Here is a 27,491-nt window from a genome sequence, read left to right as displayed (position 1 = left end):
TCCAGAACAGCTTCAGCTTAGCACAGACAGAAAGAAACAGTGAAGTGACATGGTTGTAACACAAGGGATTTCACATGCAGATTTACAGGGTGAGATTAAACTGGTTTAACCTTGCTTTTAACCTTCACCTTCTCTCTCCAGTGCCATGAAGAATTTCTTTCTTGCTCCTCCAAAGAGGAGAGCCACTACAGAGTTGCAGAGTTGCTATAAACATTCTTGTATCTGTGAAAGACTGTAGTCTCTCCCGACTCAACATGAGAGAAGAGAGCTTTCCTCCCCTCCCCTCCCCTCCTTATTGAATAACAAGTTTGCCCCTATACCTGGAGAGGGACAGCTTAATGGCAGACATATAATTTTCTATTAAGTGAACTGTTAAAACAAAACAACCCCCTCCCCCCACCCAAAAAAAAAAAAAAAAAGTCCTTTTGAACACGATTACACTGAGTTTTGTGTCCAGAGAATGCACAGAATGACCCTCCTTGAATATTCACAGGAAGAGAATTTCAACCCACACTGAGCTTAAGTGTTTATAGACAGTGAATGTTTTAGTGATGCTTTCTGTAAACTTTCTTACCAGAAACCTGATCCAAGCTTACACCATGAATTCAATTCTTGCAAACCCACACTGTTAGACCTGGATGGAGTCTATGAAAATAAATGCAAGATGAAAGGGGTATAGAAAACATGTTTTTCAGTTACTGCTAAGCAGCCATGCATAATGGTGAATGGTCAGGAAAGATGAAAACTCAGTTTGAAAAGCCACATATCTGCAATCATGTCATACAATGTAGGAATGCAGACTGCACTGGATGGTGATAGCATAGGAAACTCCCATACATATGTGAAGGCCTGAGGATATAAGGAGACGTATTCCCTAAATGTATGTATCAAACACATACTTAAACAACATTTCTCAAAATCTTGTACTACAAACACTGTTAATTTAGGTAGTAGTTGCACCAAAAAGGGACATATTCTGATGTAGAATGGAAGTGGTAAGGGGCAGTGTTTTGTAAGTGCTACAATATGCCTTGAGTTTGTTATCCACAATGCAAATAGTTCATAATGAAAATAAGTTTTTCTTCTGAGATTGCAGCTATAATATTACATGGCAGCCATAGCAGCCCATTACATACAAAGCAGCCCTATTGGAAAAAAATAAAATAAAATAAAATAAAATAAAATAAAATAAAATAAAATAAAATAAAATAAAATAAAATAAAATAAAATAAAATAAAATAAAATAAAATAAAATAAAATAAAATAAAATAAAATAAAATAAAATAAATAAAATAAAAATCCCTTTGTTTCCCACCAAGATGCTTCCAGGGTCACAGAGCTAGCATCAAGTCCTGTGCATCACAGCTTTCCTTTTTCTTCTTTCCCTCCGTTGTCCCTCGTCTGTCTTTCATCCTCTTATTCTTTTCTCTTGCTTTTGGAGTCTGCCTCATTGTTTCCCCCAGTGGCAAATTAGACTAAGGACACTGCTTGAAAATTCATATCCAGTATATCATGGCTGTATCTACTTTTTGGTGACGATGATGTCTCAGTAATGTTTTAGCCTCCTAAAGCACTCAGAATAGCCCAGATATCACCACGTAAGACAGAGAATCTTTGACAACAGGAGAAAATGAAACCCTAGAGATGATGACAATAAATAACTTCATTTTACCCACCTTGCTTTCCATATTGGCTTCCTTTTTTATCCTCAGTGGCCTTTCCACCTTCCCAAGTACATGACTTTTAACCCAGATAACCCTTCCAGCTTCCAAGAGACTGACATGCATGTTAATATTCCCCCAGGGGTAACCTTGTCACTTCATCACATTAGCTCATGTTTCCTTCTCTGACAACTTGTGGCATGTTTTCCCTCAACTAACAACCACTCTCTTTTATATGACTTATAGCAGTTTAGCAGCCAAAGAATAATAGTCTGATAACTGTTCATCCAGTATCATGTATCTTCTTATTATCTGCTACATTATCCTTATCTAATTGCATGCACTTTGGCTCAATCTGACATTTTCAAAACTACAGATGCTTATTAGCTTTTCTTAGCTAAAATAAAAATGTGCATTATAGTGATTATGAGCTCTTGGCACTGCCTGTGAAACATTGTAATGAGAGAGACCTTTAGCCCACCATAAACAAGCACAATCAGGTCTGTTTTGGTTATTAGCAATGCTCCCCAAAACGTTGCCATTGTCAGAATCAATGACCACACTGCTAATTATTAATAATCTTGTGTTTCTATGGATTTTGTTTAGGCCAAAACTTTAGACCAGAAGCAGAAATGGTTTAATTCTGTACCTCTGCAGTGAAGCCATGAATGAAGTCACAGCCTTGATTCCTTTATGGTATCCAGCAGATGCAGATCCTGCCCCACAGGGATAAATAACTAGCTGAAGTTCATACAGCAGGTCGCTGGTAAACCCAAGAACAGCAAGACCTCCCAAATAGCCATTCCAATGTGCTACCACAGATCCGTGCTACCTCAAACAGCAGGTATAGAAATGTGCCCAGAAACTGGTGAAATCTATTCCTTTAACAATCTGTTTCCAAGTGCACAGAACCCAAACACAGAGAGTATAAACAAGGCAAGTAAAATAGATTGGGTTACTGTGATCCTAAACCTTAGTTATGTCAGTCCTTATTAATTACTCTTGTTTGCAATGAATCACTGTAACTGTTTTGACAAGTGCTGTTTGTGCAGTTCACAGTACAATGAAGCAGCTGCTTCAACAGCGCCCACTATTAGAGACACCATTGTGAGACACTGTAATACCTTCATTCAGTGCTTTCTCCAGGTGCCTCCTCTTCTATATGGGATTATAAATGCTCAAATTTAAAAAAAAAAAAAAAAAAAAAAAAAAAAAAAAAAAGTTTGTATAAAACAGGTAGGTGATTTGTGTCAATAAAATACTTGCATTCACTATGCCTAACAGCAGCAAGACCAGTAAAAGTGGAAATCTTTGGTTCACTATAAACCATTTATGTCTCTATGGCAACATCATTGTTGATTCCTAAAGCATTACTATCAACAATGTGATAGATATTTGGTCTTTTGAGTATTACCTTTCTTTTCCTGGCCTTTAAAGGAAATAGAAAAACAAAAACAAAGACATGCCATATTTTATATAGATTATCCAGAAACATGAGGAAGGATTTAGCAATAAATGACAAATAAAGACAGGATTCTACAGTCACATGAAACATAATCCCAGGAGCAATCTGTGCAAATCTAAGAGCTGTATATGCAATAAACTTATCTTGGGACAATCAGTCTCTTATGCAAGGGGTCAAGCAGTATTTAAAGCAGATCCCAATAACCTCTCTGCTCAAGGTCCCTCATGTTGCTGTGGAATACGACATACCCTGACCCACCTGCCCCAGCAGGAAGGCAGGGGAGGCAGGCAGCAGCTACAACTTGCATTTTACAGTGCCAGAGGGCAGGTCACTGTGAAGCTTCTGGAGAGGAGCCATCTGAGTTTTTGCTGGGAGATCCATCTGTAGGCGCCAGGGCAGAGAGAGATAAGACTATCTAACAGGTTGCCAGCAGCCACCTGTTAGATAGGGAGGAAGAACTGACTCACAGTTTCCTGGCATTGCAAACAAAACTGAGTTTCGCTCCTGTGATGATGAAGGGCTGAGGGATGATTGGGGAAGAGGAGAGAGGAAAAACTGAGCTGTGCTTGCAACTTCTTTTGCTGTTAAGGCACTGGTGAGGCTCAGAAGCAAGCGGGAAGAGCCATCCATCCTAGAGACACCTCTCATACCATCCTACCTTTTCAGCAGTGGCAGCAGCCACCACCAGATTGCTTTTCTACCCTGGCACAGACATCAGTGTCTGTTTTGCTACTGTCACCAGTACATACTATTTCTTTTTCCCAAAGCTGACCTTGCAGACAGGCATTTTTTTGTTCACTCTGGAGTAGCAAGAGGCACTGCAGAACATCTGAGCACATCTCCACAGACACCAGCTTTACATGACGATGTTCTGCAGACCACTGCTTATACCCTTGAGAAGGACAACCAGGCAGTAACAGGCCTCCTGCTGCTGCCCAGATGCTGGACATCATTATTCCTCTGCCAGAATGGTAGGAAAGCAGCAGGCACAGGGATCCTGTTTAAAGCAACTGCTGGTTCCACTCACCAAGTGTCTTCAGATCTACAGCTTGGAGACTGCTGTAACATCTGCAATTGCTTAGTCTCTGTGGGTTTCATTTCTCCTCTGACCAAAATACCACTGCTATTTTCTTTTATAGAGAGTCAGAGCTCATTTTAATAGAAAAGAAGGAACACATACATATGCTTGTCATAAACACTTTAAAATTAATGACTGTGGTATAACTAGAGCTAAGGTTACCAGGCATTTCCCATTGCAGCTTTTCCATTTCATGTGGCTCTGTATGTCTAAGATAGCAAGCTAGGGAAGAAATTTGCATTTGCTTTTGAGGTCTACCTAGAATGAAATCTACTTGAAATTCTGGAGCAGATGCTTTTGACAAATACAGAAGGAACACCCCCACCCCCATGCCCAAATATTATATAATGAAAGTATTAAGATACTCCTATCCTTCCTTTTGGATGCTTTAAATCTCCTTCTGCCAAAGAAAGATACAATACCTAGAACAGCCAGAGGAAAACATCAGAGATCTGAAATGCCATGTGAAAGTTGCCCTAATGAGTGCTAGATACATCAAAGACTTAGATGTGACGCACTTCACAATTAATGTTACACCTGTAAGAACATCCTTGGTGATAACTGGAAATATTTTTGGTCTTAAAGACCCTGTAGGCCAGAACCAGAAACTGCAACAGCTCACAGGGCTGAGCCACAGCAAACTGTCACTGCTGTAGAACTGAGACACCCTGTCTCTGAGGCAATGTGTCAACTCAGCCTCTGATTTTCCATCTGCAAAGTGAAGATAGTAATGTTAAATCCAGTTTTAAAAGTCACAGAGACAACAACTGGTAGAAGAGTCTACATAATAGCACAGCTCTATTGTCAAGTACTCTGTTTAGAGGAAAATAATTTACGCTATACAAGTGATACGCAATTAGAAAATATGCTCTACAGAAATCTATTAAGATCTCATCAACAGAGATTCACAATACTGGCCTTTTCCACATTACCCCACACACTCCATTTGCTTTAGTTAAACTTGCTACTTGCAACATGGACAAATATTTACCCTCTCTCCCTGGATCCACATTGCCGATTCCCTGGAGCTTAAAAACTGTGTTAATCTTTTCTGTAATCTTGGAAAAACTTTCAAAGGCTATTTTAACAGAACAAAGTATGAAAGATCTCTAATCTGAAGTGCTTAGAAGTTGAGAAATAACTAAAACATTGGTTGAATGTTCCTAAACACTCTATGGGTGGAAAAGTTGTGAAGAGCAAATGTTTCCACTATGCAAAAACCACAACCCACTCATCCTTCAAAACACCTTATGGGATTGTACCACTCTACCCTTCCTCTGTTCCCTTCTACACTGCTCTGCTCTGCAAAATATGCATGTGCACAGTACCCATGTCAGACCTGTTCTTACTCTCATTTTTAGGTAGGTATTGACAGAAAATCCTATGGGAGACTAGATCTCTTCATATAGTCTTATGCACAGATTCAAAATATAGTTTAACTCAGAGAATTCATATTTGCTGAATTTTATCATTACCAAATACATGAATACAAACACACAGAATTTAAAAAATATAGATGATATTTTCAAAGGTGAATAAGTAAGAACCTGATCCAAAATAAGCATTTAGGCACCTACTTAGGAATCAGATTCCAAAACATATATTTGGATTTCAACAAGAACTTTTTTTTAAAGAAATTGGATTTACTAACCTATATTATCTGTATGTACTTTGGAAAATTTACACTGTATCAAATCCAAATATGAACACAAGAGAGTTTTGGAGAAGGATTTATTTTATTTTCCTTTGGGAGAAAAGAGACAAAATTTCCTTAGAAAAAAAAAAGATTTGTTTTTCCCTTCCTTCCTCCATGTTTGAATATGGGACCATTCAAAACTGTTGTTAAACCATTTTTTGATGAGCTTTGAAAACAAGCATTGCTCCCTGATGGCGAAAGAGAGAGTTACTAAATTTTCAGCAAGTCAATCATGCCTAGAGAAAGCAATAAGGAACTGAAAATAACCCTCACGTGTACGAATGGGTATGTAAACAAATGGTTGGTTGGTGCTTTACTACAAAATCAATGAAATGCCAAGAGCTCAGCGTAACAGAGCGTAAGCAAGAGACACTGCCACCCATTGGTCACTGAATGAAAATGCACGTACATCACGGCAACGTGCTGGGAATTGTCCAGCATATTAGGCAAAAATCCCGGCAAAATCAATTTGAAGTTACTGAATTTTAAAGGAAGATTTATGTGAATCACCACAAGCATAAAATTATTAGCTCACAAGAGTTTATTATTATTATTGTTATTATTATTATTATTATATTATTATTATTATTTTTTTTTTTTTTTAAGGGACAAATTATTCTGACCAAAAGAGCATTTTCAAAGTTGCGATGGTGGGATGGACATCCTGAGAACTACCATCTTTCTAGCCTTTCCTAAAACCAAAATATACAGATAAATGGAAAGAATCACAGTTCCATGTCATTTTTTTCCCCATATCTTGGAAAGTCCTTTGGAAAACCACACAAACTTCTCTGACTCTGCTCTCAGTGTCTTCATTCTGCACTTGTCCCAGCTTCTACTAACTCAAGACAAGTAACGTGAGCTAAAGATTCTAAATAAGGTATTTCAACTTATTTCACTGTTCACTACTATTAGAGAGATGATTCAGCCTGTTCACACAGTTATTCATGAATACTTAAAAATACATTCTATCTGGCAGACTTTTTTTAGTGCATGCATCATCACCATGGCTAGTAAAGCTTGCAGAAAAAACAGCTGATTTTGATCTGGCAACAAACATCATGAGGTGGTTTAATTCTTTTAGAATTAAATCCTTTTATAATTTTTATACAAAGTATAAAAAATGTATCACCTCCAGTGTCCATTGTTAATTACTGAAAATATATGGTGAAGCTGCATGATGATGATGATGATGATGATGATGATGATGATGATAATAATAATAATAATAATAATAATAATAATAATAATAATAATAATAATGGTTTGCCTCTGGGGAGATACGCTGTAATTTTTATTAATTTAAAAAGCTGGGTTTACAGAATTTTAGTAGGGCCTAACTCTATTTCTCTTGAAAATACTAGTCCCAGCCCTTTAAATCTTAATGGCTGCTGGATAACTGAGTTCAGCATCCAAAAACCCACCAAGAAAAGGCAGAAGAAGAGACTCTTACAGAATTAAACAACAGTAGTTTCTGTAAATAAACATGGTAACTCAGGTCTGCAGACAAGATTTCTGGTTATCATTCAAACCACTCAATCTTCCTGTAATGTTATGATTCCTGCAATCCAGCCATACCTTCTATCAAACCAAATCTCTCATCTCTTGGGGAAAAGACTACATCATTTCTGAAAGGTCTGTTGCAGTTCAGCCCTCAACCTTTCTGAAACACTGTCCTTGACATACATTTTCAGAAAGCAATACCTCTTTCCATTAGACAAATAATGAACTGAAAATTAACACTTACGATTACATGCAACAGCAAGTCTGACGTAAAAACTTACAATTTTTTTTACCCTAACGCTTTGATACTTACTTTCTCAGACTCTCTCTATTAACAACTGATATTTTAATTACTTAATCCTAAATGTATGCAATAAGGAAATGCAGTTTTATTGCGGCATTTCAAAATTATTACTATTTATATCTGAATGGAAAAAAAAAATCACAAAATGTAAATCAGTCTGAGTAACCAATCTTAAAACATTTAAAGTATAATATATGACCAAATGTAGTTTTAAGCAATGCAAGAAATACAGAATTATTAAGAATTCAGTAAATGAAAAAGTATTCACATTAATTGTATCTTTTATTCTTTAGGTTTAGCTGTTTTTATATGGTTAAGTCTCCCATTAAAGCCAGTAGGAGTTTTGGCCAAGTGACAGAACCTACAAGAATGCAGCATAGGGGTCTTTATATAAAAAGTTTTATAATTTTCTAGTGAAGAGTTCAATATTTTTTAACACATAACTTATCATACAGAATTTAATACAAAAAGGAGTTCTGTGATCATCACTTTATAGTCGATGCCCTATAAAATAGATCAATATTCTGTGTTACAGAAAAGTGCTGAATTTCTTATGCTCTTGATTAATGCATTGTTATCATCCCAGTAATTAAAAGGAGCAGGGTTATACACAATCAGCATGATACATCTTACTCAGCACCTCCTGGCAGTTGCCTGCAAAAATTAAACTCATTAATCACTGTAATGCCAAAGAAGGATAAGCTTAGAAAAAATAAAAAGTTCTATTTTACAGAGAAAAGAAAAAAAAAAAGTAATCTCAAATCAACATCTAGGATAAAATCCCTTCCATGGTACAGTATGAAAAGTATTAATCTAATCAATCTAAAAAGAAGATACCACCACAATAGATTTCACTTTGTCTTCACAGATATTTCTCATACCTTAATGAATGTAGTGAAAACATAATTCTACAGAAAAAAAAAAAAAAAAAGTCATAATTCTGTTTACAGTTCCTGTGATAATTAATTTCAGTATCAATACTGCCACAAAGCCAAGGTGGAAGTTTTTTTTCTGGGGTTATTCATAGCTGGCCTGTATGGATCATCACTCCCCATCCCATCCCCTTCTCACCCCCCAAAAAAAAATGATCTCTTATCAGACTAATACTTAACACTTTAAAAGTGCAATATTTAACTAAAGAATGCTGTGACTTCTGCTTCTCTATACCTTCATACTACAAAAGCTGTGTTTTCATGTCCATCTTAATAGTGGCTGTAAAGTGAATTGAGTAGCTGCTATGCTATTACTATGCTATGCTACAACTATTGCCACGATTGTCTTTATTTAATATTTCTTTTTGTTTAATATAAAAATCCTGCTTCCTCTTCAACTACATATAGGTTTCATTTAGTATTTTCCAACCAGTACTACTTTCGGTAGACAAAACATTTACTAACAATACCGTGACCTTCAAAGGCATGATCCTGTCTTTCCCTCTGTTTTTTACAGCACTGAAGTCTGTATCCATGCTTAAAAACATAATACTGAATGCAGCATGCACATTTCAATGTGGAAAGTCATCATTAGTAACCCATCAAATAATCTCAGGCCTCTTCTGAGTATTAGTCATATGACAAAGTTAGGAACAGAACAGTCTAATTCTCGGGTTTGTTTTGATATTTTCAAGTGTGGCCACAAAACAAAACCTCCCCCCCCCCCCCCCCCCCCCCCCCGTATTTTTGAGCTCTTTTTCTACTAGATCAGTCCTGAAGGATTAAAGATGATGTGAATGTGCCACTACAGTTTTCGTGTCAAATTGATATCAGAAGTTTCCAATGATGTCTTGTTAAGCCCTCCCTCACAATAAACAACAGCACATGCTCCTGGCGCCCTGCACAAACAGACCGCTCTCTTTTCACTTCTCCCACTGTCCTTCCCTGTTGCTTGCCTCACATTTCCTTTTAGATTTCACACAAATCCACAGGGATTTCATGCTCAGAGTCACATTAGCTCGTCCTGCCTGCAGCTGCCGAGGAAGGTGAGAAACTCGTTCTCTCCCCCGTGACCTCACCAGGGTCAAGGGCAGGAGCCCGCCACTGGTTCTATTCGGAGACAGACAGGAGGGTTCAACACCACAGACAGCTCCCTGGACACGGGACGAACACGTTCAGCACCATGGACAGCTCCCCAGACCTGGGCGGGCTCTGTTCAACACCATGGACAGCTCCTTCCCCGGACCGCCCGCGTTCGGCACCACGGACAGCGCCTCCGGGTCCTATCCGGCTGGCCCAGCACCATCCCCTTCTGCTCTTGCCTGCCCCTGCCTCCTCTCCCGCTGAGGGCAGCCCCCTGCCTGCAGCCCAGCTGAAGGACATGTTCACCGGCTTCATCGCCTCAGCACCTTTCCGACCTGAACGACTCGCCAGCCCAGGCTCTACCTTTGAACAGCCTGACCCGGTCAATTGAACTTTCTCAGATATGTTGCCCCCTTTAAAAATAGTCCACACGAGGTTCCCACGTGTGTTTACAAGTCTCTCCAACCCTCTGTATTTGGTTATGGATTTTTTGCACTTCATCGTGGGGGACCTCTAGGAAGGCACCTTTCCCTCTATTGATCACACTGTACAACATTGCCCCCACCAACACACAAACCAGGAGGGGGCAAGGAAAAAAAAAAAAAAAAAAAACAAAGACAGAAAAAAAAAAAAAAAAGCAATTCTTCTTTTAGCAGCGTATTATTAATGTTATTAATATTATTTTAGAGCCTGTCAGCACAAATCACTCGCAAATGCTAAACCGCGTCCTTTGCTTCTCGGCTCAGCGCTTCTGGTGATCAGAGAAGCGGCTCCAGACATCTGTCGTCTCCAAGCCCAGGAAAGCGAAATTAAAACGGTCAAATAATGAGGAAAATGTGCCTGAGCCCAGCCCCGGCGGCGGCACTCCGCTGGCTCGCAGCGACACCTAGAGCCCAGCTCGTCGCCGGGAGGGCCCCGTGTCCCCAGCCACGCCGGCAAGGGCCACGGGTGGATGTGTGGGCCCAGACACTGGGATAGATACTCTGCAGTGATACCAAGGAGCAGCATCGCCAAGATCGTCGCTAATCAGTGGCTCACAAGGAAACGTAAATTCAGGCTCCTGGCACTATCAGCATGGAAAACACCTCGGGGTGGTTCAGACCAATTTGGCTTTTCACTGGCAAAAGTGCACCTGCTCCACCGACTGCAAAAGTTTTTAATCAAGGGGTGGGGAAAGAGATGGAGAATTAAAGGACAAACCGTGGAAGTTTCCCTGCAAGCACAACTCTCTCCTCCGAGTGAGCCAGTTGTGCTACCTCAGCTTGAAGCCGTGCCTTTCCCAGGAAGGAGCACCAGGGCTGGACCCTGCCGCAAAGCCAACAGCGCATCCCACTCAGGCAAGAAGTATTTTTAACCCACACAAACATCATTCTCAACTGCAGCCCTTCGCTCCCCCTTATGCGTGCTTCCACAGGAGCAAAACACCCCAGACCTCTCTGTAAACCAAACACCACGCAGGCTACACCAGCGGTGGGAAACTACCGCTGAGTACTTCCCCGCTTCCTAAATCCCCACTTTCCACCCCCCGAAAGAACTAAGCGCTATCGACCCAAGCCAGTTTAACTCCATCAGGCACAGCAGCGGCCTGGATGAGTCACTCGTTACTAAGGCGATATGCAGATGCACCCTTTGAAGTCGCTAGTCCCGGAGGCAGAGTGGGAGCGGAAGGTGCGCGGCCGATTTAGCCCCTTCCCCGCGGGGGCTCGCCCGGGGGCGGCAGGGAGGAAAGGGAGAGAGCCCCAGCAATGGCTCCGCAGGGGTTAAAAACTTTCTCCTCGGTCAGGCTGGGGAAGGCTGACGGGAAAGGAAGGAGGGAGGAACAAGGTGAAAACTTGTGCCCCGGGAGAGTGATAAAAGGTAAAAATTGAATAATTAAGAAAGAAGAAGGAAAAAAAAAAAAAAAAAAAAAAAAAGCTGTGTCGGCTCGCTCGGAGGGAGATTCTCGGAGCTTGCCCTCGCTGTTCCCAAACGTGCTGACCCCGTGCCCCCCAGCCCTGTTTCGCGGCACTGGAGAGCCGCGCAAGGAGCGAGGTGAGAGGTGCGGGGAAGCACCGGGGAGGTCAAGCCCGGCTCGGCTCGGCTCGGGCTCCGTCCCGTACCGTCCCCAGCACTTCGGGGGAAGAAGAGGAGCTCAAACACACACTCAGGAGAGAGGGAAACCGCCACGACCGCTCGTAACACCGCCGCAAGCCTGGAGGGGAGCACACACGCACACCCTGGGGGGCACCCGAAACCGAGCCAACCCAAACGCGAGCGAGCCCGGCGCTTACATCCTCCTCCTCGCAGTCACTTCGCGGCTGGTACTGGAAGCGGGGCCGGCTGCTTTCCTGTTGCAATGGACGCGGGGTCTTGCCGGCAGCTCCGTCCTCCTCGCTGCACTGGGCGCCCAGGAGGTGACTGGCTTCGGGAGGGACGGGGAAAGAGCGGGAGGTGTTGATCTTCCCGCTGAACCGCTGGTACAGTGAAGCCATGAAGTCAATCCGCGGGAAACGAGGGGGAGGGAGGGAAAAAGATCCTCTTCTCCCCCTCTGTGTCTCTTCTTTTCCCCCTCCTCTCTTCTTTTTTGGCTACAGCATGCTACACGCTGGGGAGGCTCGGTCCCACATCAGCGGCAGGTAGAGTAAGGGGCTCCTGCTCCCCGGTCCTCGGCACCCGGAGAGCAGCGGGGGGATCGAGAGAGGAGGGAGGGGGGAGCGATGGGGCGAGAGGAGATAAATAAATAATAGAACGCAATCGAGCCGAAACACCACAGGCCCCGGGAATGCTGCACCATCCAGTGCTGGGAAGAAAAAAAAAAAAAAAAAAAGAGAGAAAAAAAAGAACCAAAACACTCCAAGAAGACGTACCCCCGATAATGGCGCCTGAGTGGATCAGCATTAAATGTGCTTTGGGGGTGTGCGTGTGTGTTTGCAAAAAGAGGGGGGGGGAATAGAAGGGGGGCTGGCTCAATCGCTGGCTGTCAGCGACTCCCCAGGCTGAGGTGGCAGAGCAGTCGCCTCCGAGGTCGCATACCAACAGTGTGCACAAGCGAGAGGCAGAGTGACAGCGTGTGTGAGACGGAGTGGAAGAGGCTGGGAAGCCTCATTCAAAGCACGTTGCTCTTCTGGGGAGGGAGGGCTTTTCTACAATCATCTCCTTTTCGGCGTCTTCTTTTTCTTCTTCAATTTTTTTTTTTTTTTTTTTTTTTCCGGGGAAACAACTTAAAAAAAAAAAAAAAAAAAAAAAAAGGAGAGAGAGAGAGAGACAGCAACAACAGACACCTGCTCGTGAGGGAGAAGGGGAGATGGGGAGGGGAAAGGCGAGGCAGGTAGGAGGGAGGCGGGACCGGCACCAGAGGCTGGGGTGCCCGGAGCGGTTCGCAGGAAAGGGGCAGGGGAAAAGAGGGCGAAGCCTCTCCGCTGCCAACCCAGCCCAGTCCTGGGTCCGCCCCGAGGTTTTTGGCACCCGCAACTACCCGGTCCCCATCCCCTCCGTTCCGTCCTTCTCGTTCCCCCGCCTCTCCCCGGCTGGGGATGAAGGGGAGAAGGAGGTTGCGGGTTTTTGGACGTTGTTGTTTGTCGTTTTTTAAAAAAATCCGGTAAATCGCCTCACTTACTATTTTTATATTAATTCATTTTTTTTTGCTGCATTAAAACGTGCTTCAGCGCCCCTCAGTGGAAATCCACCCAAAGTGGCTCTCGGCAGGAGCGGCAGGGAATAAACAAGCGTGGTGTCGGCACCGGGGGCAGCCGGGATGGGTTAGAATGAGACCGGGAATGGGACCGGGACCGGGACCGGGTGTGGGCCGGGGGCCGCCCGCAGCCGCGATCCTTGCGCGGCGGTGCCGGTCTCCGCACGCTCGGCGCGGAGAAATAACGGCAGCCGTGAATGAAGGCTCCCGGAGGAGCAAAGAGGCTCCGGCGGGCAGCGGGGGACCTGCCCGGGGGTGTCCAGCCGCTCGCAGCACGGCCGTACCGGGACGCGGGGTGACAGGTCCTGTTGCTCCAGCATCAGGCGCCGGGGTTTCCATGGCAACAGATGCTCAGGTTGAAAGGAGAGAGGGAAGTGCCAGAGTTGCTGTCCCCTCTTCTCCTCCCATGGCAAAAGCTGCCTCTTTGACCTCCAAGTTGGCCAGCGCTATTGCCATTCTCTCATGGGAAGCACACAGAGCAGGAGCCAGATCTTGGCCATTCCCAGCCACAGACTCACTGCTGGACAGCTCACAAACTTGGTTACACTTCAGTAAGTGGACTTGAAAGGCTGAGATGTTTCTAAACGCTATTCTTACTTAAAGTTTTAGCCGTTAAGAAAATACCATCTTTGAAAGATTCAATTGCCTCAGTCTAAAAACAAAACAAAACCCACAACTGAGTCGATCATATACATACAATACTCTAACGTGCAGCTGTCCCTGACACTCTCCTCCCCCCCCTCAATGATTTCAACAACTGCCTGATCAAAAAATCTCTTTACATCTAAACAGTTTCATCCGCTCCTTTTTATTTGTGTCTTCAAAGTCAGGGATGAAAAGTCTTAACATTTAGATGAAAAGGGAACCTTATCTCATGGAGAGAGAAAACAAACAACCTCTCTGCCTCCTTCCTGATAGAACTTGAAAGAAGGAATCATTTTGATCTTCAGAACTAAGATCCTGACATTTAATTAAAAAATGAGATGAACGCACAAAGATCTAAAGTGAAGGTCTAGCTTCTAAGTCATAGCAACACATATCTCACCAGAGGTAACTCCAGAAGCTGCTTGCCCCCCTCTTAAGTTATATTTCTGCCACAAATTGACTACACATTACCAGAAGTCTGTACAGTTAGCTCCACTAAATTTCATCTTGAACTGCATTAACGGTGATTTTATGACTATTTGGAACTGGCAACAGCCAAAACTGAGGAGAAAAAAAAAAAAAAAAAAAAAAAAAAGGAACAAGAGAAACAAATTAAAAGCAATAATACATTTTTTACTTCTAAAGAAAACTAGGACACAAGGGAATAATCAAAGAAAGCCACAGAAAGGCAAGACTAAACCACCAAGCAGAAAAAACACCAAAGATTAAATGTCTGAATTCAAAAGTCTCAAACAAAGAACAGAAAAAAAAAAAAAAAAAAACATTCTGCCTCACAGCACAGTTCAAAACTGAAAGAGCCACTAAGGATCAATTTAGCTCCAAATACATTCAGCTTGTGCTTTTAATTCTTAAGAATCAAGATTTCACATAATCAAGTTTGTCTAGTCATGCATGCACACATTGTGCATGTATGTGTGTACACAATTCACGGAAAAATTATATTAAGAGAACACAAAATTGCAATGTCAAATACTTTAAAAGCTCAGTGAAAAACAACCAGCCAAATGGTCCTCATCCACCAAAACTCCTGATCATGCAGCTTCGGGCTGTGATTCATTTGCCCTGAAATAAATAATCACAGCTATTTAAAGGCCTTCCTGATTCCAGCTCACTACTCCATGACAGACCACGGGCAGCAGAAACAAAGTCCTGGCATGAGCCAGGTGTTGCAGTTGGTGAAGGAAGACCATTTGCACCACTGGAAACTGCACCACACACTTCTGTAACCCTGTTGCAGTGAATGACCTTGTGCAGAAGGGACGAGCAGGCAGCTGGAGGCAGAAATCTCTTGAATAACCCCTCCCTGCAACAGGATTCTACCAGAATCAAGTCTGTCAGGGCCATTACTGAAAGCAGAAAGATTTCTCTGAGTCATAGGGGACCCAGATGATTTCATTAGGGACTCTGGAGAGCACTTCACTCTGCCTGTGCGCAAGCCGTCTCAGGATGTAGCTTGTCCCCCACAAGCACACATTATGGGAGTCTTGTCCGCCTCTTGGGGAGGGACACAACCCAGCACTCCTGAGTTACAGCTCTGCCTGGAAGTCCTCTACTCTGCTTGAAATTCCACGGTTAATTTGCTGTTCACCTGTGCATGACTTGGAGCCCAGAGTCCTTTACAATGTCCTGGTTATGTGATCAGATTCTCTCATACAATGTGCACAGCAACAGGGCATAGCAAATAGGATGGAGTCAAAAAAAAAAGAGCACAGGAAGCATTGAGATAAGACAGTAAATGGCAATAAATGATCAGTGTATTAACAGTGGTTTTCTTACAACAAAAGACCTGCTTAGCCTACGGTGAGATTTGAGAAGAAAGTAAATTGTATAGTTCAACACATTTAAAGAGGCAACATATTTCAGAAGTGCAACCATAAGATTAACATCTTTAAACACACATCTTATATGTAAGAAAGAATCCTTCCCTCAACTCCTAAAAACGGACCCCAAGGTACAAATCAAGGCATTTCAAAACCAACAGTGTTCTCAAGTGCCTCTTAGTTGTATATTTAATTCAGTATCCAAAGTTCTGCAAGGAGGCTTGATTCCCAACTAGTGACATTTCCATCAAAATAAAGTGTTAGCTTAAGATATTTTCCCTGCAGCTACCAAGTAACTAAGTTTTACTGGCATTTTTAAAGCACACAGATAAAAATGACACTTTGTTTTTCCATGTTGTATAAATAAACAGCATCCCCACATTTGAGCACTGTTAATGTAACACTTTCAAAAGCAGGTCAAGCCCAAGCCCTCCTGCCTTTAAAACCAGACATAAAAGACTTATTTTTGGACAAGACTTCTCAGAATGACACTGGCAAAGAGGCAATCCAACAATACTTCTCTTGGATATATTTTAAAAATATATATTACTTATGTCTGACAGGTGATTCAAGCCTTGTGAACAATTATTCATGTTACATTCTTTTGCTTTGACTAAGCAATTAATGTTTGCTTAAACTTTGAACTTGTCATCTAAATAATAGGGAAATTGTTGCAAATGGAGCTAAGCATATTTCTAGTTTATATGTGATTATTGTTATGAGCAGCAGCTTAGTGGGAAAATAGTAACAAAAATTATGTTTTTAATTGTTCATGTACAGTTTTCTTTTTTATTATTTAAAATATGAGATTTTCCTTTTTGACTGAACTTCTAAGGCAATTTTAGAATATCCTGGTTAACTTTTCATATCATCCCACAAAACCCCAGATTACTATTTGTTTTGAAATGACTGCATTTATTAGTTGACAGTTGACAGGTATTTATTAACACAAGTGTAATATCCTTCTGAGTTCTTATAATAGCAATTTTCCAGGCACTACAAAAGCAAAGATACACTAGTTTAACTCCTATTACTATTGTTAGACAAGATAAACACTTCTAACTCATGAATCTCTACTGCCCTCAGGCTTATGCCATCTATAGGTCTGCTGTCATCTAAAAACCAAGCCAAACGAGAACAGAAAGTCTCTTTCTTATGTCAGATGCACTGATACAGCAGTCCCTGAAGAAACAATTGATCACTCTTTCTTATCTAATGCATATGCTGGGGGGAACATAAAATTTTGTCAAGATAGGTGACAGTAGGGCTGCATAATACTGAGGGGCATTATATACTGTGGAGTGACTATCCTGACTTACGACGTTCACTTTCTTTTACTATTATTTGTGCAAGTAGCATCTCTAAGCAAATTCTGTAGAAACGCAGCATTGAGGGAACCTGGTACATAAAAAGGCACATTTCTTTCTGTCATCACAGAGATTACTCTAAAAAATAATCCTCCAGGCCTTACAAATATAAATTAATTAATTAATTCAAAAAAAAAGAAAAAAAAAAGAAAAAAAAAAAAGCAAGCTTTCCATAAGCAAGGGTGGAATAATAGCAGAGCAGTATTGGAAAAAAAAATAGTTTCTGGTCACATTAAGAATAATTTAATGATTAGATGGAGGCTTTTTCAAGGGAAAATGTTACTCGCATACTGGGAAGAGTAGGCAAGATGGCCTTACAGGATACAAGTCTGGGGGAAGAAACCAAAGTAGGCTGGAAGAAAAGGCTGTTCAAGGGAAGAGATGGACCCAAGGTGAGCAGTGAAGAAAGAAAAATGTAAGCACATAGAATAGGCAAACATGCAGTGAAGTACCAGGAGGGCTGAGAGAGGGAGGAGGTGGACAACTCGGGTCAAAGAAGCAAAGAAGAAATGGACCAAAGCTGGCAGAGATGGAAACCACCAGCACCTCTGGAGAGCTGGGAGATGCACTGGAGTACTACAAGGTTAATTGGAGCCATACAATGAGAGGATTTTCAAATAGAGGGATCAGCCACTCCAGAGGGTACTGCCAATACCTGATGTATAACTGTTTGCTCTGTGCTCAGTAGAATGGAGATTTTATCTACCAGAAGTCTTGATACACAGCTAGGTCTCACTGAATGAAACTAAGAACATGTTGCTGAGTATCAGCAAGCTCTTCCCGGTAGTATGTGCGTTACTGTTTCTAAAGGAAATAGGTGAAAGTCTTAATGCCGAGGACATTTATAAATAGCCTGTATGAGGCACTAGAAAATGTGCTGTAAGGAATAATTCTGCCGGCTGGCGAAAGGATAGACCACATGACAGGGAAGGTCTTTCCCATCCCTAGTTTTTATGATTTTGCAAGTGGTACAGGGGAGATAAAAGGCAGAAAAAAAAGATAGAAGGCAGTGCCTAGAACAACGGTTGCACCACTTTGCTGCCAGAAAAGGTAACAGCAAAGCCTAAGTAAAAGACGGTACCGATGCACATGTGTTTGTGAAGCTGCACAGCACAATGGGGTCCTGGTCTACCACTGGACCAAGTACTGTAATACATACAAATAGTAATTTGTATTGAAGTCTGTCTTTCTTGCCTTAATTAATATTCTGTCTTTGGAAGCTTTGTCTGGGAAAAGCTAGGATGAGATCCCAATGCCATGTCTTCAATACAAGCAAGGAAGTTAAGCATTAAAGTTACAGATAAATTTTTCTTTGGATGCCAAGAGCTGTTGGCAGCCATGCAAGACCCAACTAATGTTGCTGAACTGGTCTCTATGCATATTATTCTCTGCTTTGCAATGTGTTACTATTTGATGCTTAAGTTAGATATGCCAATGACAACAATCAGTTTGTTTGATTAAAACAGTCTCTCAGGGGAGTTCACCAGTAAGAAAAGGAAATAAATTTAGCTTCTGAAAGGCAACAAAAATTGTTGAAAGCCAGTAACAGTAACCATTTTGCATAAGTATCCACTGACACTTCAGTCAGCTTCTTCAGACTGGCTCTGTCTCGAGGCCAGAGATTATGTTCAGCTCTGTACATGAAGGAGATACACAAGGTTCCTGCTCCCTCTTATGTCTGTGAGCCACATATGCACATCCTTAATTGCCCATGCTGGGAGGAGCTGATGCCATTCCTCTCTAATTCAGCACTATAAAAATGGTAGCGGAAATTCTGAATTTCCACTTGCCAAAGAGAATTCGTGCATGCAAAATCATAGAGAAGCAGAAGGGATTTAATCAGTCAGCATTTCAGATGCATGCCAAGGACTTCTAAGGGAATAGACAAGACAAAATGGTTTCATTTAAAGACCTCTTCATTTAAAGACCTCTTCTTTACAACATAGAGATTTCCTTTAAACAGATTTGTGACTCTTTGGACTATCTGTCACTAAACTGATAGCTTTCTTTTTGGTTGGAAAAGAACTAAAACCTAGACTGAATAAAGGACCCATGGGATGTAATGACACAATTTTAGGATTTGGACTCACAGAGCTAAAAGGAGAACCTAGATAGAAATATGAATATGCAAAGAAACAACCATATGCTTGTCCTGCCCATTTGTCTTTATAAGCATATCCATATTTGTCTTCAAGCATATCCTGCCCATTTGTCTTCATAAATTGATTAAAAAAAAAAAAAAAGAAAAAAAAAAAAGCTTACCAGTTCACTAATAGTTTTCTAAGTACAAAGTACTCCATTCATCCAATTCATCTGTCTAAGTAATATAAAGTATAAAACAACTGAGGCTCTCAGAGGCTATTTTAAACATTTGTTAATGCTTTCAGTCAACTGCCATTGTGTAACTGCAAATATACTGGATTATCAATGGCTGTCCAAACAGTGTATTCATTTTTCAAGAGGTGGGAGACACAAGGACAAGAATGGAATACTGCTAGGAGATCAATAAATTACATCCTTACAGATTTAACACAGGTTTATGAACACACTTATCTAGTATCAACAGACAAGCTACCCAAAGAGAGATTTTCATTTTAAATACCTCTTAGGATGTGCTTTGATTTAACTCATCAATATATGTGCTTCGTTCCTACTTTAATGCTCTTTTAGAGTATGTCAGAGACACTGAGGTCAGCTTTGCAAAGGTGTTTAGTAATGTGAGGCACTGGAATTATCGAAATCAGATCAATGATGTTGTAATCAATATGGGCCACTGCTTCAGAAAATTCCAGTGGATATTCCCATGTATCTTTGCATATTTTTGGCATGTACCTACATTTAGGAGTATTTGATTTTTGGCTGCCAGTTAAGTGAATGTAGATCTTATTGTCTTGCTAAGTAACATCTTCAAAAAATAGGTAAACCCTAAGCTTTGTGAATCAATGCACACACACGTCTAGTCCCTCCTGACTTAGAAGTAAATCTACATGTATATTTATTTGCATATGCCAGGGAATCATAAAAGTATGCCAAGTGAACCAAATAAAAGTTAGTTTTCACGCCAAGTGAAGACTAACTTCAAGGATATTCAATAATTTCACCGCAAAGACAGAAGCAACCCAGGACTCTGCTAATCACGAAAATACAAGCTGCTTCATAATGATCTGAATGTGACTGTGACAAAGGCAATCCCGTGAAATTTTGACTGCTAGTGGTAATTTCAAAACTCTGAAAGAAGTCTAATTTGCTTTTCCAGTGGAAAAAAATCTAACTCCCTCCAAGTTATGCAAGCACCCAGCAGCATTCAGATCCTCTTGTTCCTCTCCACAAAGCAGACAAGCAGCAACTAGGCAGCTAAAAATGTCACAACAGAGCTCCAAGAAACAACCATTGAGTCCATCACAGTTTCCGCAGCAATGACATCAACAAAACTTCAGCAGCACAGACAGTGCTGCATTTTGTAAATGCACCAACACTGAAAGCAATGGCTGAGAAAACGAAGGCACCATGATTTAAGGCCATAACAATTTCTGTTGAAACTCCACTTGTTACACTAGCTGATTCCGCCCCTCCAGGAACCGCTACCAGCAACAAGCAGACAGAAATGACAGCACTGTTTATCTGAAATTTAAGGTTCTTGATAATGATGAAATTGTTTCTCAACACTGCATCTTCAACGATCTCATATAAATAACTGCACTAAAACCTTCTTCCATTTCATGAGACTGGGCAAAGTTTACAATTTTTCTGTGAATTGTTTATTCTAGATATTATTCACCATTTAAAATATATTTTTCCTACCTAGTAACTCAGTAAAACAGAATTCAGCACTGATTCTGGGGATAACAAATTCCTTGAAAATATCTTTTACTGAGAAGCAAGCATCCTCATCCAAAAGAACACATTCTTGTATTGGTATTGCTTGGTATTTTTGTAAGTGGATGACACCTCACAACAATTAGCATGGCCTACTTGTGTCATCTGCACACATACGGGTCCTTCAACATAAAGCACACATGGCCCTGACAGTTGCGGCACATTATGACAAATGCGGGCAACAACTTGTCAGAGGTGGAAATATTTGCTGGATAACAGAGACAACACAACCAGAAAGTGGGACAGTCACCCCAAAGAGGAGTAAACCTGCATTTTGGCCAGAATTTGGGATGTCATATTGAATTTGTAAGAATTTAAATGACCTAGGATTTTCCCTTCAAAGGCATTTTCTTCATCTTGAAACCCTCTGAGCTTTCTTTGTATTTAAAATGAAAGAAAACAGTCACATTGAGCTCAAATCTTTGGATTTTGCTGGTCTATTAAGCCCAAAATAGTGTTTCTTTCAGAACACTCAGCAAGACCTATTTCTACATAAACAAACTGGCTGTGATTTCAGCTTTGGCATGCTTTTTCTAGGGAGCTGTAGAGAAGCAGTCCTCTTTTTCTTTAATGCACCTGTGTTTTGGGTTTATGATCCAGTGCTGAGTTGCTCCTTGTTCTTGTGGCTGAATTAACTGGGATGCTGGCTCTGAGCTCCAGTTCCCCGCTCTGCCACGAGCACTTTGACTATTCTCTAGCCAGGCTACCTAGTTTAAGAGGCAGCAGGAGCCACATGTCCTTCCACCTCACAAGCCCCACATGTGCCCCGAAATGTTTCAAAGTAGGTTTGTGGGTCAGCTGCAATGCGGGCTGCCAGCACATCCCAACTTAGTACTGCAGCCAAGGTGGGAGAGGTCTGATTGCACCTTTCTGCTTATTTTAGGAGCAGCCTAAGGCAAGTTTACAAAGTAATCTCTCTCATGCTCCTTTGTGTCACTGGTAGTGCCTTTATATAGAAAATAATAAAATACAAAGGATCACAATGCTCACAATGTGATTTCTAAGCTGACAGTGGGCCTTTAAGGTGAAAGCAGAGATATTATATCAAATATGCTCCATCACACATAATTTTTGTCTGTTATCTACTTTGTATTAGAAATAGCTGTTATTTCTTTATCAGATCCCTTTGGAAACTCACTACTCTTAGACCCTGCCCTCTGCTGACATGTTTCTCTTGTGAACACAATGCAGTCTGTTATGTACATGACAGCCTAGATGGTACACTTTAAATGAGATGAGTCTTTCATGGGAAGAGAGGACAAAAAAAGAATGAAGTGAGGACAGAATAGAGCTAAAATATTAGCAAGTTCTATTTCCTATATAGAATAACTGTGAGAAAGGGGAAAAATTAATGATATTTAACATTTAAATTAAAATTTTCTTAATAATTATCAGAAGATAAATAATTGGGCTCAAACTGGGCACAATATAATTTTATAAATAAGAGTCTGGATCACTTTGTGACCTTAAGAAACAATATTGTTTTGTTTACAGAGTCTGTCAAGCCTGTTCTGAGTTTGATGCAGAAAACATGTCAGACCTGGCAGAAGTTGCAGTGGCAAACAAGCAGCTGTGCTGTTCTGCTAACCTGCAGCATTAGCAGTGACCGCACAATGCAGTGCCAGTGTGGAGGAAGCTCTTCCACTCCCATCAGCTTGTGCCCTCTGCCCAGCACACACTATTACAAGTGACAAGAGAGAAGGCGTTTTGATATCTACTTTCACTTAAGGCCCTTAAAGTGGAGACAACATCCATTAAGACTTACAGTAAACTTCTGAAATAAAACCCCTCATTGGTGTTTTACAGATGAGGACCAGCATAGGTAGGTGATTTGCTCTCACAACTCTGTACGGGGGGCAGAATTGTTCACAGACATCCTGCTAGGACCATTTATTTGATGGTGTAATGACTCTTTTTCTTTTCTGCGAGCATTGAGAGAGCTCAGCAGAATGAAAAGGAGGTGGAGCATCAGCAGAGATGCCAATTGCAAAGTTTGGAAGCAACAGGCTCCAACCCAGGGCCACTCATCCGTTCCAGTTCTCACTTGGCTGCTTAAAATTGGCAGCTAACAGGAATAAATAAATAACTAAATAATAATAATAAAACTGTAATCAGAGACCCTCATGACAAAGCTAGTAAAACTTTCCTCCTCAGGCATTACAAGCGATGTCACTAATGGGGGGGAAGAAGGGGTACTCAAGCAATTCGGGTTTGTAATCCTACTGTTGCTCATGCCACAGGTCTAGTACGCTTGCAACTATAGTCTTGAGAAAAACCCTAATGTGCTGGTTTCTCTTTCTGTAGGGTCCTCACATTATTTAGTCCTGCACAACTGGCAGAAAAGCCAAAGTTACTGCAGTCAGAGTGAATGCTTTATGCTCTAATCATTTGACAATCAAAAAAAACTTTCCTAAGTCCCTTGCTCAGATTCCAGTGTGATTAATTGGATTCAGCGGGAGCTTTACCTGAGGAAGGAGTGCAGGATCTGACAATATCTGAGCAGGTCAGCCCAAAACATTAAAATGATTCATTGCCCTAGAAATAAACATTTGAAAAACATTGTAAATACAGATCCGCATCACCACTTGAGGGTGCTGCAGCAGTTCTTAACTTTTAACTCAAAGATGTGCTGCCAGGCAGGTATTGTACACAAAGCGACGCACAATAATTCACTTAATTATTTCCATGGAGGTACTTAGGAAATTTGAGCTAAATTCACACAAAATACAAGGTCTGAACAGGAGATCTTAGTCTGCAATAAAGATTTAAATCCTAAAACCTTTCCAGCTAAGGTGATAAAATGGGATTCTCCTTAAAAAGAAATAGAAAAAGCAAAATAAAACAGAACAAAAGAAAACCCTCAATTACACAAGAAAACGTATTTCCAACTTAAAAAAAAAATCATTACAAATATGAATTCTCTGCTCTTTGCACACATTCCCTTTGAATGTAGTAGTGGAGAATGTTTTCCAATGCATACGAAATTGATTTTGTTATAAACTATTACAGGATTATGGGCCATTTGAATAGTCTTCACTACAGGAAATGCATAGAACTAGTCTCTGTGGGAAATATATTGTATAGTCAGTAAAACACAAAGCAATACCAAAATACAATAGATAATGATTCAAAAGAAGCCACAGCAACCTAAATGCAGAATGAGTCAAACACTATTTAGGATTCTCCTATTTTGTATCACTTCCCTTTTATCATAATGGACAATATTTGTTCATAAGGATATATAAATATGAAAAAAAAAAAAAAAAAAAAAAAGAACAGATTAGAATGAAGTTAAAAGAAATCCCTATATTTGTGAAATACGTGAAAGCATAGTGACTGCACATGAAACGTGCTCTGGTTTGGAAAGCATGTTCCTTCATCTGAGTCTTATTAGACACTCCAGAGAGCTGGTCAGGAAGTATTTGATGATACCCTTGAAAAATGCTGATCCATTGAAGTTAAAACTGCTGGTAGAAAAAAGGTTGGTTTAAAACAAAATGCCCAGTTCAAAGACAGTTGTGGAGGGGGATTTATTGCTTAGGGATAGAAGATATACACGCACTGATTTCAAACTGAAAATAACTATGATTTATTTCCAGAAATTAAGTGTTTTTGAAATATCAATGAAAAACAGTAAAACAAAAAGGCTAAATTGGAAAAACAAACAAACAAATAAAATAAATAAATCATCTCCAACTAATTTTATTCTTTGGTTTGCCACAGAGCAGGTATTTCCTTGACTGATTACCCATCCCAATACAGAGCAGCAAAGTTTTTGAACCCTTGAAACCTGAGTTCTGTTCAACTCTATTCTCTTTGTTGGGTGCCAGAGAGAACATGTTAAGTTGAAAGGGAAAATTACCTGGTCTTGAAATTAAAGCACTGCAGTTAACTAAAGAAGTAACACTGCCCTGGTGCAAGAGTGAAGATAGTCTGTGAACAGGTAAATACTAGGAATAGTCCTGTGCAATAAGAGATGGAGCGTCTCAGCCTCCCATGTCCTTTCCTTTAGATTCAACAAGTTGCTGCTGAAGTCAATGCTGTCTGCTTCCCTGATCCACAGCATGCCTCTCCCAAAGCTGTACCCACACAGAAATAGACCTGTCTCCATTTTAAAAGAAAATGGAGATATGATTTAACCCCAGTTAACATCTTTATGCATTGCATGTGCAAAGCTCAAAAAATAGTTGTGATTTCTTTTCATATTAAAGGAAAACAAAGAAAATGCAATGAGATGCAAGTGAGTGAGTCAAGGAGAGCCAGAGCCAGAATTTCATTCTGCAAATGATATGCTTAGCTACACACTCCGTTGGCCTTAGTCCTCTAATAGACTGGAGTCATTTGGCCCCTATATTGTTATAGTCAGCATCAGAAAAAGAGACCAAAAGCTACAGCATAATCTTTATGGGGACGGGAGTAAGTGAACCTATATAGCAACACATTGTTTCACTAGGGCATCTAAAATTAGAGCCAATATGTCAATATTCCCCTTCTTTATAAAAAGTGTGTTAGAAATAGGCAGGCAATTTGACATTATGTGGGTTTTTGTATAGCCTATTCATTTCTACAAGGCATTGTTCAACTAGTTATTTTTAAATTTTCATTATTTTGCAGACAGTGCCCTGATTATTCCTCTGAGAAGGGTAACCTTTTAAATATCTCTATAAATGCCTTTACACATAATTAACATTAGTACAAGGCTTACCTCCTCGCCTATACCAAGGTCACAGATACCAGGTGAGCATTTCCAATGAGTAAAAGAAAATGTATATGTATTTTATTTTATTTTATTTTTACAGGTTAGAGAACTGCTGTGGGGACATTTTAAAGACAAAAAGCAGAAGAAGGTAGAACACTATCTTGGCCTCATTTAGAACAAAAGTCAGTCTCACACTGCTTTATATGGAGCTCCAGCCTGGCCGACATGTATAGGAAGAGTCAGCAAACAGGCCACAGAGAAGTGATTTGGCTGTCGGATGCATAGACAGAAACTCCTGATTACTGACTCGCATCTTCATGATGTGTGAAATTATGCCTCCAGCATAACGATGCATTTACCTCCTATTAACTTCAGTCAGACCAAGATTAAATTTTGGGCAAGCTGTTTGATTCTGTTTAACTTACCCCAGGAATAAAATGTGTGCAGAATAATCTCCACTTACCCAGGTGGGCTGTGAAGATTAATGGTAGGAAGGCACCTGGATGCCAAGGACAGGCATTTGTCCTAGTTATGTCTACATATGAAGAATGATCAGGCTCTTTTGAATCCCAGAAAATGGTCACAGTTACTTTAATATATATATTCAAGATAAAGAGTTGAGAACCGGAAGACCAAAATAGTTGAAATTATTAAGTAACATATAACACTGTAAATATTTTTCCTTGGGAAAAAGGTCAGCATTAGAAGTGTGAGACATCTTTTTATGTTAGAATAACTTGTACCACTTTCTCATCAGTCATGTATTTCCATAACTCTGCTTTCTTTCAGTCATCTTATTTAGTAAGAAGGATTTATGTTGTGTGGAAAATAGCACCACAGAAAAGGCATATTTATTAAGTCTGCCATTGCAGAATCTTTTGTATTAGATAAGTGGTAGCAGCACTTAATTTTTTCAATAAATAAGTTTGTTATTTATTGCACACTCCAACCTTATATTTCATTCAGTTTAATTATACTGTAACTTGCTGGATAACATTTCTAATTTTCCTTCTGTAAATAACTGGTATCATAGCAGATGCCTGTAAGCACTCATTTCAAATGAGGAATGCTTGTCACATATTAAATCAACGTGGTTTGCTATGCACAAATGTTTTTTAAACATTCAAATCTTAGGGCTGAAATATTTCATTTAAAGGAGCCTGTGGTTGCTTTGTGTCAATGTACACAGGAGAGAGTGACAGATGTGTAAACACCGAATTACAGCCTCCTGCAAACCCTCAAATTTCTTCTTAGGATAACAGAATCATTTCAAAACATCTGCACTCCTACAGGCATGTCCTGAGCAGTGCACTTGCTGCATAACAGGATTTACTATGCTTTTTCTCTACTTCTGTGCAGTTTTCATAAAAAAATTAAAAAATAAAAATAAATAAATAAATAAATAATAATTAAAAAAAAAAAAAAAAAAAAACAAGGACAACAAAGAGATTGCATTATTCCTGTTCCTTCCTGTTCCATATTCTCCATCCATGGCTTCACTAGATGAGCAGGAATACTGCTACTGTTGAGCTAATTAGTAGAGGCAATTAGTAAGAGATTGTTAATGTTTCACTGAAGCACAAATAGCAAAAGATAAATAATTCCTCCCTTAAGATCTAAACCAGAAGAATAATTAACAGCTGGAGGAGAAACAAAAAGTCAGAAGGCACA

The 27,491-nt window shown here is 40.4% G+C and overlaps 1 protein-coding gene across 3 annotated transcripts in view; it reads right to left on the bottom strand.

The window, feature by feature from the left end:
* DPP6 (dipeptidyl peptidase like 6) overlaps positions 1-27,491 on the bottom strand; it is a 557,763-nt gene that overhangs the window by 404,056 nt on the left and 126,216 nt on the right. The window contains exon 1 of one of the 3 annotated variants that reach the window (XM_084509964.1): positions 11,993-12,490. The exons of the other annotated variants lie outside the window; for them this stretch is intronic. Within the exon in view, the coding sequence (XP_084366090.1) occupies positions 11,993-12,193 (201 nt within the window). The 5' untranslated portion in view covers positions 12,194-12,490. Of the gene's footprint in view, positions 1-11,992; positions 12,491-27,491 lie in introns of those variants that run through there. 3 annotated transcript variants of the gene reach the window in all.

Source organism: Aythya ferina (assembly GCF_964211825.1).
Source record: "Aythya ferina genome assembly, chromosome: 2".
Taxonomy (NCBI): Eukaryota; Metazoa; Chordata; class Aves; order Anseriformes; family Anatidae; genus Aythya; species Aythya ferina.
This window is presented reverse-complemented; position numbering and strand designations above follow the sequence as displayed.